General features: G+C 40.0%; 1 protein-coding gene across 1 annotated transcript in view; it reads right to left on the reverse strand.

Moving 5' to 3' along the window:
- Window positions 1–13,890, reverse strand: part of LOC117443160 (pro-neuregulin-3, membrane-bound isoform-like) — a gene marked incomplete at its 5' end in the record, with an annotated part of 62,536 nt that extends 48,646 nt beyond the window's left edge. The window contains 2 exons of the mRNA XM_034079110.1: window positions 1,193–1,346; window positions 13,788–13,890. Coding sequence (XP_033935001.1) covers window positions 1,193–1,346; window positions 13,788–13,890 — 257 coding nt within the window. The remainder of the gene's footprint in view (window positions 1–1,192; window positions 1,347–13,787) is intronic.
- Window positions 13,891–14,689: the final 799 nt, after the last annotated feature.

The raw sequence follows: 14,689 nt of genomic DNA on the forward strand, positions 1-14,689 counted from the left end.
CAGAGTACTTCTACTTTTACTAAGTACAAGATCAGAGTACTTCTACTTTTACTAAAGTACAAGATCTGAGTACTTCTACTTTTACTCAATTACAAGATATGAGTACTTCTACTTTTACTAAGTACAAGATCAGAGTACTTCTACTTTTACTAAGTACAAGATCAGAGTACTTCTACTTTTACTCAAGTACAACATCTGAGTTCTTCTACTTTTACTCAAGTACAATATATGAGTACTTCTACTTTTACTCAAGTACTAGATGAGCACTTCTACTTTTACTCAAGTACCAGATCTGAGTACTTCTACTTTTACTCAAGTTCCAGATCTGAGTACTTCTACTTTTACTCAAGTACAAGATCTGAGCACTTCTCCTTTTACTCAAGTCCCAGATCTGAGTACTTCTACTTTTACTCAAGTACCAGATCAGAGTACTTCTACTTTTACTAAAGTACAAGATCTGAGTACTTCTACTTTTACTAAGTACAAGATCAGAGTACTTCTACTTTTACTCAAGTACAACATCTGAGTTCTTCTACTTTTACTCAAGTACAACATCTGAGTACTTCTACTTTTACTCAAGTACAAGATCTGAGTTCTTCTACTTTTACTCAATACAAGATATGAGTACTTCTACTTTTACTCAAGTACTAGATGAGCACTTCTACTTTTACTCAAGTACCAGATCTGAGTACTTCTACTTTTACTCAAGTTCCAGATCTGAGTACTTCTACTTTTACTCAAGTACAAGATCTGAGCACTTCTACTTTTACTCAAGTCCCAGATCTGAGTACTTCTACTTTTACTCAAGTACCAGATCTGAGTACTTCTACTTTACTCAAGTCCCAGATCTGAGTACTTCTACTTTTACTCAAGTCCCAGATCTGAGTACTTCTACTTTTACTCAAGTACCAGATCTGAGTACTTCTACTTTTACTCAAGTCCCAGATCTGAGTACTTCTACTTTTACTCAAGTACCAGATCTGAGTACTTCTACTTTTACTCAAGTCCCAGATCTGAGTACTTCTACTTTTACTCAAGTCCCAGATCTGAGTACTTCTACCACGTGTGAAGAAATGGATTCAGAGCATCCTGACTTCCTGTACATGCCCCACACAGTAAACACGAGTTGATGTCCTTCAGCAGAAAAGCAGCAGCACTCTGAAAGGAAGTTGAGATGGATAAGTTGTGTTACCTCGTGCATCTGCAGGTTGGCGTTCGGGGCCCTCAGCTTGGCGTCCAGGGCGTTATGGGAGTTATGGGAGTTATGGGAGTTATGGGAGTTCGCGGTGTAGTTCTTCAGACTGCGACTCTCCTTCAGGTGAGCCTGGAGCTTCTCTCTGCGCCTCCTGAAGAGAAGGAGACAGAAAGGAAATCAGGAGAGCTCGGCCATTCACTCAAGAGCTGCACTCAAGCTTTTAATTCTCCTCCACTTCACATCATGGCTAGATATGTTATACATCTACTGCACATTTGTCTCACAGCTTTAGTTACTTTTCAGATGAAAGGACACATGTCATGCTTCTCCGGTTCTCACCCGTCCCCTTGTGTTATGAAGGTGTTTCTGCATGTAAACGGTCACAAACCCTCAAAGTACACCCTGCAGCGAGTACAACTCTAGCGGCGTGCGCTGAAAGCTTCACCAGTCACTTTGAATGGGGTGACATCACTTTTTCGCCGAACTGCATTGTGGGAAGCGACGCGGAGCTTTGCTGGCTTGGCTCGCTGCAAAAGCTGAGCAATATTCAACTTTTGAAGCCTCGGCAGAAGCGTCAGCCAATCGAATCATATGCCAGTACAAGCTCTAGCCAATCAAACCGCTGCTTGTGTGTCAGGGGCGGGAGATTCATGTGATTGGTTGTTGGTCGAGTTTCAGACACGTCCGCCGGCAAGCGACAACGCACGCCGCCGTGTGGACGGGCCGTAATAGACGAGTTGAGATGGAGGAGAAATGCTCTCCACAGACCCATTGACTCACAGCGTTATACACCTTTTTCTTTTTCGATATCAAGCCACACTTATTGTTTTCACTTCGGCTGTGAGTGTGTGTGTGTGTGTGTGTGTGTGCTCAGGATGAGTTTTGCTTGTTCTCCTGTATCGCCGACCCGAAAACCTGTCCGCTCCACTCAGCAACGAGCCTTGCAACGTCCCGACCAATCAGAGCACAGTGGGCTCACAGGGAGGGGGGGAGGAGCTCCAACAAGCCGTGTAGGACGGAGAGTGGATACACAGACTATACGGAGATGCTGTGAGAAACCAATGTGAGGAACATTGAACAATATAAATCTATTCTAGTCGACCTCAACAATGGAATCATGATCAGTAGAAATGGCCGTGACGCGGGACCTTTAAGAGTTTGCATCGCAAGCTTAAATTATCCACTGAATTACAAAAAAGTAAAAAAATAAAGCCGTAAACATGAACGATTTGTGTGTCAGAATAAAATAGTACTTGAAGTAAGAAAATTAACAATCTAATAATGTCATATATTCTAATCCGGAACGTGAGGAGGAAGTCTTTTTACCGTCGATACATTTTGCTGATTATACTTCTTGACTTTTACATACGTGGCGTTTTAAATGACTTTGACTTCTAACAGAGTATTACGACACATAAATAAAACACAATGAAATAGTGATTGTTTTTGTGAGACGAACGTCGTATGAAACCATCCTTGTCATGTTTGTGGCAACGACACGAAAAACGCTCTTATCCCGATTTAAAAACACGTAGGAAGAGGTGGAATTTGAAGGTTAGTTGCAGAAAAAAACAAGCGTCACTATTTCTTCTCTATTCCAAAAACCCATTACATCAGTCTGAAGCATCGGCAGGATTCTCGCACAATTTTCAGTCTCATCCGCCGACATACTTTTAAAAAAATGAGTCGGAGGCCAAGGAGAATTGCATTCTCATGCCCTTGAGGAGAGAGGAGAGAAGAAAGTGAGCTATTTACCAGGGACACTTTCTCTCTATACCTCTCCTTCTTGTCTCCCCAAGCAGCAATATGAAACACCGTTTATTGGATGTACCTCAAATCCATTTAATACATTCTGTGAAGATGTTTCGAGGCTGGACTCACTCAGATCTGTTTTTATTAAAGAGGCTCTGTTATAAATGTTGGGGCTTTCTCTAGTCGTGTGTTATATCGGTTTTAGTGCATGTAAATGGTCTTTCTCGAGTTGGCCTCCTTTGTTTACTTTCCGATCATAGTGACATCACTACGTAACACTCACGCTTCATTTGGCTAGCTCCAATGCATTGTACGTGTACTCTTTAAAGTAGAGACACTACATACTGATATACACCTGAACATCAGCAGGAGAGGACTCTTTAAAGTAGAGACACTACATACTGATATACACCTGAACATCAGCAGGAGAGGACTCTTTAAAGTAGAGACACTACGTACTGATATACACCTGAACATCAGCAGGAGAGGACTCTTTAAAGTAGAGACACTACATATTGATATACACCTGAACATCAGCAGGAGAGGACTCTTTAAAGTAGAGACACTACATACTGATATACACCTGAACATCAGCAGGAGAGGACTCTTTAAAGTAGAGACACTACATACTGATATACACCTGAACATCAGCAGGAGAGGACTCTTTAAAGTAGAGACACTGCATACTGATATACACCTGAACATCAGCAGAAGAGGACTCTTTAAAGTACAGATACTACACACTGATATACACCTGAACATCAGCAGGAGAGGACTCTTTAAAGTAGAGACACTACATACTGATATACACCTGAACATCAGCAGGAGAGGACTCTTTAAAGTAGAGACACTACGTACTGATATACACCTGAACATCAGCAGGAGAGGACTCTTTAAAGTAGAGACACTACATACTGATATACACCTGAGCATCAGCAGGAGAGGACTCTTTAAAGTAGAGACACTACATACTGATATACACCTGAACATCAGCAGGAGAGGACTCTTTAAAGTAGAGATACTACATACTGATATACACCTGAACATCAGCAGAAGAGGACTCTTTAAAGTAGAGATACTACCCACTGATATACACCTGAACATCAGCAGGAGAGGACTCTTTAAAGTAGAGACACTACATACTGATATACACCTGAACATCATCAGGAGAGGACTCTTTAAAGTAGAGACACTACATACTGATATACACCTGAACATCAGCAGAAGAGGACTCTTTAAAGTAGAGATACTACATACTGATATACACCTGAACATCAGCAGGAGAGGACTCTTTAAAGTAGAGACACTACATACTGATATACACCTGAACATCAGCAGAAGAGGACTCTTTAAAGTAGAGATACTACACACTGATATACACCTGAACATCAGCAGGAGAGGACTCTTTAAAGTAGAGATACTACCCACTGATATACACCTGAACATCAGCAGAAGAGGACTCTTTAAAGTACAGATACTACACACTGATATACACCTGAACATCAGCAGGAGAGGACTCTTTAAAGTAGAGACACTACATACTGATATACACCTGAACATCAGCAGGAGAGGACTCTTTAAAGTAGAGACACTATACTGATATACACCTGAACATCAAGCAGGAGAGGACTCTTTAAAGTAGAGACTCTACATACTGATATACACCTGAACATCAGCAGGAGAGGACTTTTAAAGTAGAGACACTACATACTGATATACACCTGAACATCAGCAGGAGAGGGACTCTTTAAAGTAGAGATACTACCAACTGATATTCACCTGAACATCAGCAGAAGAGGACTCTTTAAAGTAGAGATACTACCCACTGATATACACCTGCAACATCAGCAGAGAGGACTCTTTAAAGTAGAGACACTACATACTGATATACACCTGAACATCAGCAGGAGAGGACTCTTTAAAGTAGAGACACTACATACTGATATACACCTGACATCAGCAGAAGAGGACTCTTTAAAGTAGAGACACTACATACTGATATACACCTGGACATCAGCAGGAAGAGGACTCTTTAAAGTAGAGACACTACACTGATACACCTGAACATCAGCAGGAGAGGACTCTTTAAAGTACAGACACTACATACTGATATACACCTGGAACATCAGCAGGAGAGGACTCTTTAAAGTAGAGATACTACATACTGATATACACCTGGACATCAGCAGAAGAGGACTCTTTAAAGTAAGAGACACTACATACTGATATACACCTGAACATCATAGCAGAGGACTCTTTAAAGTAGAGACACTACATACTGATATACACCTGAACATCAGCAGAGAAGAGGACTCTTTCAAGTACAGATACTACACACTGATATACACCTGACATCAGCAGGAGAGGACTCTTTAAAGTAGAGATACTACATACTGATATACACCTGGACATCAGCAGAAGACTCTTTAAAGTAGAGCACTACCACTGATATACACCTGAACATCAGCAGAAGAGGACTCTTTAAAGTAGAGACACTACACACTGATATACACCTGACATCAGCTGGAGAGGACTCTTTAAAGTAGAGACACTACATACTGATATACACCTGGACATCAGCAGGAGAGGACTCTTTAAAGTAGAGACACTACATACTGATACACCTGAACACAGCAGGAGAGGACTCTTTAAAGTAGACACTACATACTGATATACACCTGAACATCAGCAGGAGAGGACTCTTTAAACTCATTGAGAATGCTTTGTAATATGAATTATACAGACACTTCATTTACTGGAACACTAATTAGTTGAATCTTACACAGAAGCAGACCAAACTTATCACAGGACATGTAGGGATACTTGTTGTGTTGTAATCTAATTTGTCCCAATGATCTAAAAGCAGCTCTTCTGCTTTGTGTTTAACACCATGCAGCGGACATTTCACGCTCTTAATTAAAACAACACTAGTTACCCAAGTTTATGCAATTACACTGACAGCAGCGATAATATAAAAGGTCCATTATCTTTTCTAAAGCCTTCGAACAATCCGGTTGCTTATTGGATGCTGTAGTATGCTAATGAGTACTCTTTAAAGCATCCTCTGCACACAAATAAAATCAGATGTTTTTAATAATGATGTCTGTTGCCGCGGACACCCACTACTTTTTATACGTAATCTGAACTCCTTTAGTTACAGATCAGGTTATATTTGATTAGGGGAACATATGTATTATTACGGTCCAGAGGTGGGAAGTAGTGGAGTACAAATAATTCGTTACTGTACTTAAGTACATTTTTCAGGTGTTAGTACTTTACTCCACTACTTATTTTTCTGACGACTTTTTACTTTTTACTTCTCACATGTTGAACACAAATACCTGTACTTTCTACTTCTTACATGTTGAACACAAATACCTGTACTTTCTACTTCTTACATGTTGAACTCAAATACCCTGTACTTTCTACTTCTCACATGTTGAACTCAAATACCTGTACTTTCTACTTCTTACATGTTGAACTCAAATACCTGTACTTTTCTACTTCTTACATGTTGAACTCAAATACCTGTACTTTCTACTTCTTACCTGTTGAACCAAATACCTGTACTTTCTACTTCTTACATGTTGAACCCAAATACCTGTACTTTCTACTTCTTACATGTTGAACTCAAATACCTGTACTTTCACTTCTTACATGTTGAACTCAAATACCTGTACTTTCTACTTCTCAATGTTGAACACCAAATACCTGTACTTTCTACTTCTCTACATGTTGAACTCAAATACCTGTACTTTCTACTTCTCACATGTTGAACTCAAATACCTGTACTTTCTACTTCTTACATGTTGAACTCAAATACCTGTACTTTCTACTTCTTACATGTTGAACTCAAATACCTGTACTTTCTACTTCTCACATGTTGAACTCAAATACTGTACTTTCTACTTCTACATGTTGAACACAAATACCTGTACTTCTACTTCTCTACATGTTGAACTACAAATACCTGTACTTTCTACTTCTCACATGTTGAACTCAAATACCTGTACTTTCAACTTCTTACATGTTGAACTCAAATACCTGTACTTTTTACTTCTTACATGTTGAACTCAAATACCTGTACTTTCTACTTCTCACATGTTGAACTCAAATACCTGTACTTTCTACTTCTTACATGTTGAACTCAAATACCTGTACTTTCTACTTCTCACATGTTGAACTCAAATACCTGTACTTTCTACTTCTTCACATGTTGAACTCAAATACCTGTACTTTCTACTTCTTACATGTTGAACTCAAATACCTGTACTTTTCTACTTCTCTACATGTTGAACTCAAATACCTGTACTTTCTACTTCTCTACATGTTGAACTCAAATACCTGTACTTTCTACTTCTTTACATGTTGAAACTACAAAGACCTTGTACTTTTCTAACTTTCTTACATGTTGAACCTCAAATTACCTGTACGTTCCTACTTCTTCACATGTTGAACACAAATACCTGTTACTTTCTACTTCTCACATGTTGAACTACAAATACCTGTACTTTCTACTTCTTCACATGTTGAACTCAAATACCTGTACTTTCTACTTCTTACATGTTGAACTCCAATACCTGTTACTTTCTACTTCCCTTACATCTTGAACTCACAATACCTGTCCTTTCTACTTCTCTACATGTTTGAACTCAAATACCTACTTCTACTTCTACACGTTAACACAAATACTGTACTTTTCTACTTCTTACACATGTGAACATCAAATACCTGTTTTACTTTTCTAATTTCTTCACATGTTGAACTCAAATACCTGTCACTTTACTACTTCGTCACATTTTGAACTCAAATACCTTCTAACTTGTTCTAACTTCTCTCATGTTGAAACTCAAATACCCTTCTAACTTTTCTACTTCTCTCATGTTTGAAGCTACAAATCCTGTTACTTTCTACTTCTTACATGTTGAACCTCAAATACCTGTACTTTTCTACTTCTCTCATTTCCCAAACAGCTGGTTCCTTTAGTCTGAATGTGTGTTGGTGCGTGGGTCATTATTCTTTAGAGTCACTGCGTTGCCTATTGGTTGGAACACGATCCGTGTATCCATCACTTCCTGGTCTTCTCTAAAGAAGAGGGACCAATGGAAACGTTGTCATGTTGCCGTTGTTCAGCATGGAAACATTCATTAGCTAACAATGACATTATTGTTCTATTGATATAAAGGGAGGTCAGGTACTCTTTAAAGCAGCTGCTAGTTATGGGTACTTTTTACTGAAGTACACTTCAAAGCCTCTTTACTTTGACTTGAGTAAAGAAGTTTAGTCCGTACTTCTACTTGAGTAAAGAAGTTTAGTCCGTACTTCTACTTTCACCAGAGTATTTTTAAACACGAGTATCTGTACTTCTACTTGAGTAAAGGATGTGTGTACTGCAGCCATCTCTGAGTGTGTCAAATCGACATACCAGTTTGTATTTGCTTAAATGCTCAATCCCTCACATTCTGTGGTTCAAAACCTGGTCGGATCTCATTTGTTACATGCTCTGCATGTCGTCCTTTAGGTGCTTTCTGGAGATAGGCACGGCTCAATCCACTCCCTTTTTATGGAATACGCTGCAAGTAAAACTTTGTCTCGAGGCACTTCCTACTGTAAATGCTTTTAAAGGTATGCTACGATTAGCCCTTCATGAAACATGTAGCTGTTTTACCTGATGCTATTGCTGATGTGAGTATGATTCTTGCCACTGCACAAATGGCCTTCTGTATTTATATTTGAATTGTATGTTTTTTTGTTTAATGCCTTTGTTTTATGTTGAAACTTGTTGTGTGCCGTGTTGGTCAGGACTCCCTGGAAGAAGAGATCTTGTATCTCAATGGGACATTCCTGGATAAATAAAGGATAAATAAATAAATAAAAATCCACTCCTCCATAGTAAGACCCCCCCGGAGGTCCAAGTTAACCTTACATGTTTCCATCTTAAGCTTTGTTAGTTAGTTAGTTTCGTAACGGACGTAATGTACAGCTGTAACGGTTGTAGCTTTTTCTCAGACGCGGAGGGATACTGACTTGTGAAAAGTAACTACAATTCTACCCGTGATATACGTTCATTATATTGCGGCTAAGAACCAATCAGATTGCTCGAATTGACTTGTCCGTTTTATAATTGAATATAGACTCTTCTTGCACTATTTCTATTTTATTTGTATGTCCTTGCACATCTCAAAACAATCTCTTGCACTATTTTATCTGTTTTATTTGTTTTATGTCCTATATATATTCATGTTGCTCTGTTGGAGGAGCCTGTGACTTCAGTTTTCCATTTCCATATCTACACTGCACAGTAGCCACTTTGCACATGACAATAAAGCCTTGCATCTTGACATCTTGAATCAAAATGAATCATTGAGAGACAGGGCATCAATGCAGAGTTGAAATAATCTGATAACACGTGTCCTGGATTGGAAACATTCTTCAAGTCTGACATAATTAACAATTTGGCAACCGTGTTTTTTAAATACTCAAAATAATAACACAATCTCTTTGTAGCATTGATAAAACGACTCAAGCTCATAAAGTCATTGAAGCTGAAGGAACACATTCCCAACATCTCCAAGAGCCATTTTGGTGATGAATTGTTTCCATGATGGTCCCTTAACCTTTACCAAGGGTTGTTAATGTCTTCCTCTCATGATCTCTTATCCATAAATCACCAAACCAAACTCTAATTAACACATGCAACCACTGAGGGAGCTAGAATTACAAACACCGTTGGCATTTGGCACAATTTTAACTGTTGCTAAAATCTTAAATATTAACGTTTCTAGTGGTGTGAAGTGACAGACATGGACTTCCAAACACATGTATGCCTTGTCCACATGATGTTCTTTAAGCAGGGGACTATGTAAGTTTAGAGACACAAACAAGAGTCTCTAAACATGTTTGTGAACACCCAACACTAGAACCGCCAGAGGGCGCTGTATACCTAAAACCGCCAACGGGTCAAATGTACCCGCTATTGATTTCCAAGGTACAATGTTCTTTTATTTATCACACAGAACAGTGAGTTTTGATCGCACAGGGATGAAACTTATACCAATAGAATCTGTGGACTCTCAGCTTTTCATGTGATACAGTCTGTGCAGATAGCATGAAGTATAAAATATCGCTACCAGTGCTGATTTAAACGCTTGGTGTTAGACTTGGTGTTTTGTTTAGGTACAAATCTCTCTCCATCTATAACTATCTATCGATCTATCTGTAATGTTCTGTTCTATGGACATATAACTGTCTACATAAACAGACGACACGGACTACTTCTCTCATTCCGAGTGTCCATCTTTATTCAACTGGCATGTAACCTGTACACATGCATTACGTCCTCAACGTGAGCCCAGTCATCCAAGATCTTGAATTCTCCAAGATGTTACACTATGTCCGTCCGTCTCTCTCTCTCTCTCTCTCTCTCTCTCTCTCTCTCTCTCTCTCTCTCTCTCTCTCTCTCTCTCTCGCTCTCTCAATATATCTTTCTATCTCTCTCGCAATCTATCTCTCTATCTACAAGGAACCGCAGTAGACAAAAGGCGTTGCTATAGTAACATGTCATGTTTACGCTGCATTTTCTATGAGGTAAATATTACCCGCTGGCGGATATGGGTATAAATGGCATTTTTTATGGCGATTTTTTCAGTCTGACTTCATATTGACCATTTTTTAATAACAGAGGGTGCTACATAACACACTTTCAGGAAAAGTCACGGACTGGGAGACTTTAATATTGAATTGAAAAAGAGTTACATACAATCAAAAAACAGCTGCGGGTAAAATGTACCCGTTGGCGGTTCTAGTGTTAAACTCACATTTAGAGCTCAAACCAGCACTTTAACATCTAGCAAATATATTTAAGAAGAGATCAACAGGATACAATGAGTCTGAATGCTTTAACTCCCACAGTGACGATATTTCACTGGCACTTTCTTTCACAGTGTGAGATAGAAGAAACAAAAAACCTTGACTATCTTTATTCAGGTCGCTCCGATTTTCATCAACACTTCCTCTCGATCTGTATTCATCTTCGTTTCTCAACAAGCTAGTTTTCCTGACTCAATTACAGATTCATTGAGAGTGCCTGTCCATCATGCCTTTATCCGATTATCTTGTTGTCAGCTGCTCACTCACTCACATCATTACATCACACAGGGAAGCCTATGGAATTACACTGCCATCTATCACAGGCTGTTGCACGCTCCACACACTCTGAGTGACAACCCGCCGGTACACGCTCATGTTTGACCTGTGCAGACAACCCAGTCTCACGGCATTTTGTGTTATAGTCACGACATGTAATCTATTGATTCGTTGTCCACGAACCAACACGATTTTCCAATTTTTTTCCGTGTCACAAAGAACGATTTTAAAAGCAATGTAAATAATAAGAAATTAGCAGGAAAAAAATACAGATTTCAGTATTTTAGAAGCAATGTATTTCTATTGGTAGTATGTTTCGTGCCTGCACCAAATAATAACAAATTAGAAGGAAAATATTTCAGTATTCTGAGGCTCTGAGCCCCATTTATTTTCCTCGCCGACGGCAAGAAAAGTCCGACATTATACTATTTAAAATAAAAGCAATAATCGTGGCTTGATATCGAGTAAGAAAATGTTTTTATGAACCCCACAGCTTCCGGTCTTCCACGACCCGACTGGACAAAAAGACGAGGTGCCGGCACGAAACCTACTACCAATAGAAATACTTTGAAAATCGTTCTGTGTGACACGAAAAAAATCGTGTTCAATATCAATAGATTAAATGTCGTGACTATAACACGAATTGCCGTGAGACTGGGTAGCATCACTGCACCACTATTAGCACTAAATGTGATTAAAACATCTCACACACTCATGTTTGACCTGTGCAGAATACAGTATCTCTGCAGGGGATGGATGTGAGACATTTATCTGCCAATTAACGTGCACACACAGGGCATGCTCTGCAGAAGTATGCAGAAGGACAGAGAAGGAGAGACAGCAGGAGCTCTGAGCTGACCTTTGGGTTATAATGGGCTATGAATATGTGTTTGCAAATAATGAGATTAAATCGTAGCAAATAGCCAGTCTGGGACTCGACACTCGACATGTTCCACCGGCCTTCACTTGATTAGCAAAATGTCTCCTTGGGCATTTCAACTGCCTACACACCAACTGGGCTTATTACCAATTACTGTAATATTCTGTTTACTCCAGGACAGCAGATTGTAATTTAGATAATAATCGTCAAGGTACATTGGAGAAACTTCGGAGCAACTTTTAGTTCAGATGGAAGGTTGGAAAACTTTCCGATTTGTGATGAAATTAGATGTCACTGCAGCTAATTCGCCCGCCAACATCGCCATGATACAAAATCCATATGTCACTTTTACGCATGGCTGGAAAATCCATCTAAGAGTATGGAGAAAACGTCCAATTACTGTCCACGAACTCTGTGTGTGTGTGTGTGTGTGTGTATAACATCTGCTGTTGTTTAACATTTCATTTCGTGCTTCCCCTTTGCAGAAATGTCCCATCTCACCTGACCTTGACCATTGATACAACATTTCAAAACTCTTAACATTTGATGCGTTGTGGAATAGTTAAATATTGACGTTGCTGTCTGGAAAAAGGATTACAGTTAAGCTCGTTAAACAGAAGCACGGACAACATGTAAAACCGTAATCCTTAAATGTGCACGTGAAATGTCAGAAGTACTTTCCTACCGCAGACGGTGACATCGGGACCACATGTTGTACGGTGTTAGGTGGTAGTTTGGATTCATGGGCGAACATAATGTTTGTTGGGGGGCAAGTTCTCCCCCTGACCCATTGAAGAGCATGCTCACTTTACTTAAAGAGGCCCTATTACACTTTTCGGGGTGTTCCCTTTACTTAAGTGTGTTATGTACTTTGTTGTGGATGTCAAGGCTTTCGGCCCTTAAATCGATCTGTTGTTTTGTCTGTCTGACCTTTGTTTTGCTTTGTTTGTGCTTGCCCTATTCCTGTAAAGCAGGGGTCTCAAACTCAAGGCCCGGGGGCCAAATCCGGCCCGCGACTTCATTTTCTGTGGCCCCGCAAGAGCTTGCAAAGAATATAATACGTTTATTATACGGTTACATGGCACTTTACAGAAGCAGGTTGCCCATAAACTACATGTCCCACAATGCATCTCGTTTTGTGACATGCGCACTGAAGAGACTTCTGCTTTCAGACGTAGTTAATGACTACGTTATTATCCTATCCGATACTAATCCAATTCAGAGGCAATAATGTAATATAATACATTATTTTATATATATATTATATATTTATATAGTTACAACCGGCCCTTTGAGTGCAACCTTTATGCAAATGTGGCCCGCGATGAAATTGAGTTTGACACCCCTGCTGTAAAGCGACCTTGGGTCCCTTGAAAGGCGCTATAGAAATATCAGTTATTATTATTATTATTTATTATGTCAATGGTCTGCAAAGGCTCAAATCCCAAAGTGTGATGTATACGGCTAAGAGGAGGGGCTTCTCTAAGCGGTTGACCAATCACAACAGCGCTGGCCAGCTAACCAATCAGAGCAGACTGGGCTCTGGTTTCAGACAGAGGGTGAAAAGAGGTGCTGCAGCACAGGCAGTATGAGAAAATAAAGAGCTTTTTGAACATTGAAGCACCTAAAACCTGCATTCGATCATAGTATGTCCTCTTAAATAGAGTTCTTGAGTGATCCAGCTGCTGCTCGCCGGCTATGGTCAGTGACCCAGAAAGGAGATACCGACATATTGAACGTACCGAGAGAAGTCCTACCCATTATGCTTCAAAAATGCTCTATTTATAAGTATGTTTGTGTGTGTTTTGCTCTCACTTGTTGCGGCAGTACAGCGCCATGCACAGCGCTCCAAGCAGGCTGATTGCCATGGCGATGGATGTGATTGACAGCACCTGTCTCTTGTACACCTCTTTGCTCTCTGCAGGGACACAAAACAGAGGAGGGAGTCGCATTAATGTTTGAAGAACACAATACAATCATACATCATGAACACAGCTGCCAGCGTGTGAGGCGCAGAGAAAGGAAAGGAGTGCAAACATATCCCACAGTCAATATTCACAGGGACCGAGGTATTACTGAATCAACGCTAAGCAGTAATCTCACCACCACACAGAATGAAACACACTTTCGAGGGTTGTATTTACGCACTTTTAATTTCTAACATGGTTGTTAGCGGCGCCCAAACAGCCATTTCAAATCCTCAAACAACCAGTTGGGGTGCAACAGCTATCAGGGGCTTCTTCTATCTCGTGTAAATGTAATAATAAAATAACATATTTACAATACACAAACACCTATTTGTAATTCTCCAGCAACACCTGCTCTTCTTAGTCACCACACAGAGCATTTGATCAGCCCAACAACATCAGCAATGCTCCAATAGTGCTTTAGAAATGCATGCCACATGTAATGGAGCTTGTACACATGGAGACAGGAAGAGTAATAGTGCGGACGGACGCCATTAGTGGAGAAAAATGGAAGCTGTCTTGTTTGCGGCGAACAAGTAAATCATAGTTGCCTTCAGATACATTCATAGGCGATCAATCAAGTTTTATTTAGTGCGGCTCAGACCTTGGAGAAGCAGGGAATCGACACGAGGTGTTGCGGTTTTACATCGAGGTGATTGAGACGAATTTTAGCTGCACGCAGGTTTCGACGGCCACTTCAGTAGGGAACAGATACAGTTCTTTCCAGCTGCTTTCCTGCTGCGTGAACTC

This window comes from Pseudochaenichthys georgianus, unplaced genomic scaffold (assembly GCF_902827115.2).
Source record: "Pseudochaenichthys georgianus unplaced genomic scaffold, fPseGeo1.2 scaffold_548_arrow_ctg1, whole genome shotgun sequence".
Classification (NCBI taxonomy): Eukaryota; Metazoa; Chordata; class Actinopteri; order Perciformes; family Channichthyidae; genus Pseudochaenichthys; species Pseudochaenichthys georgianus.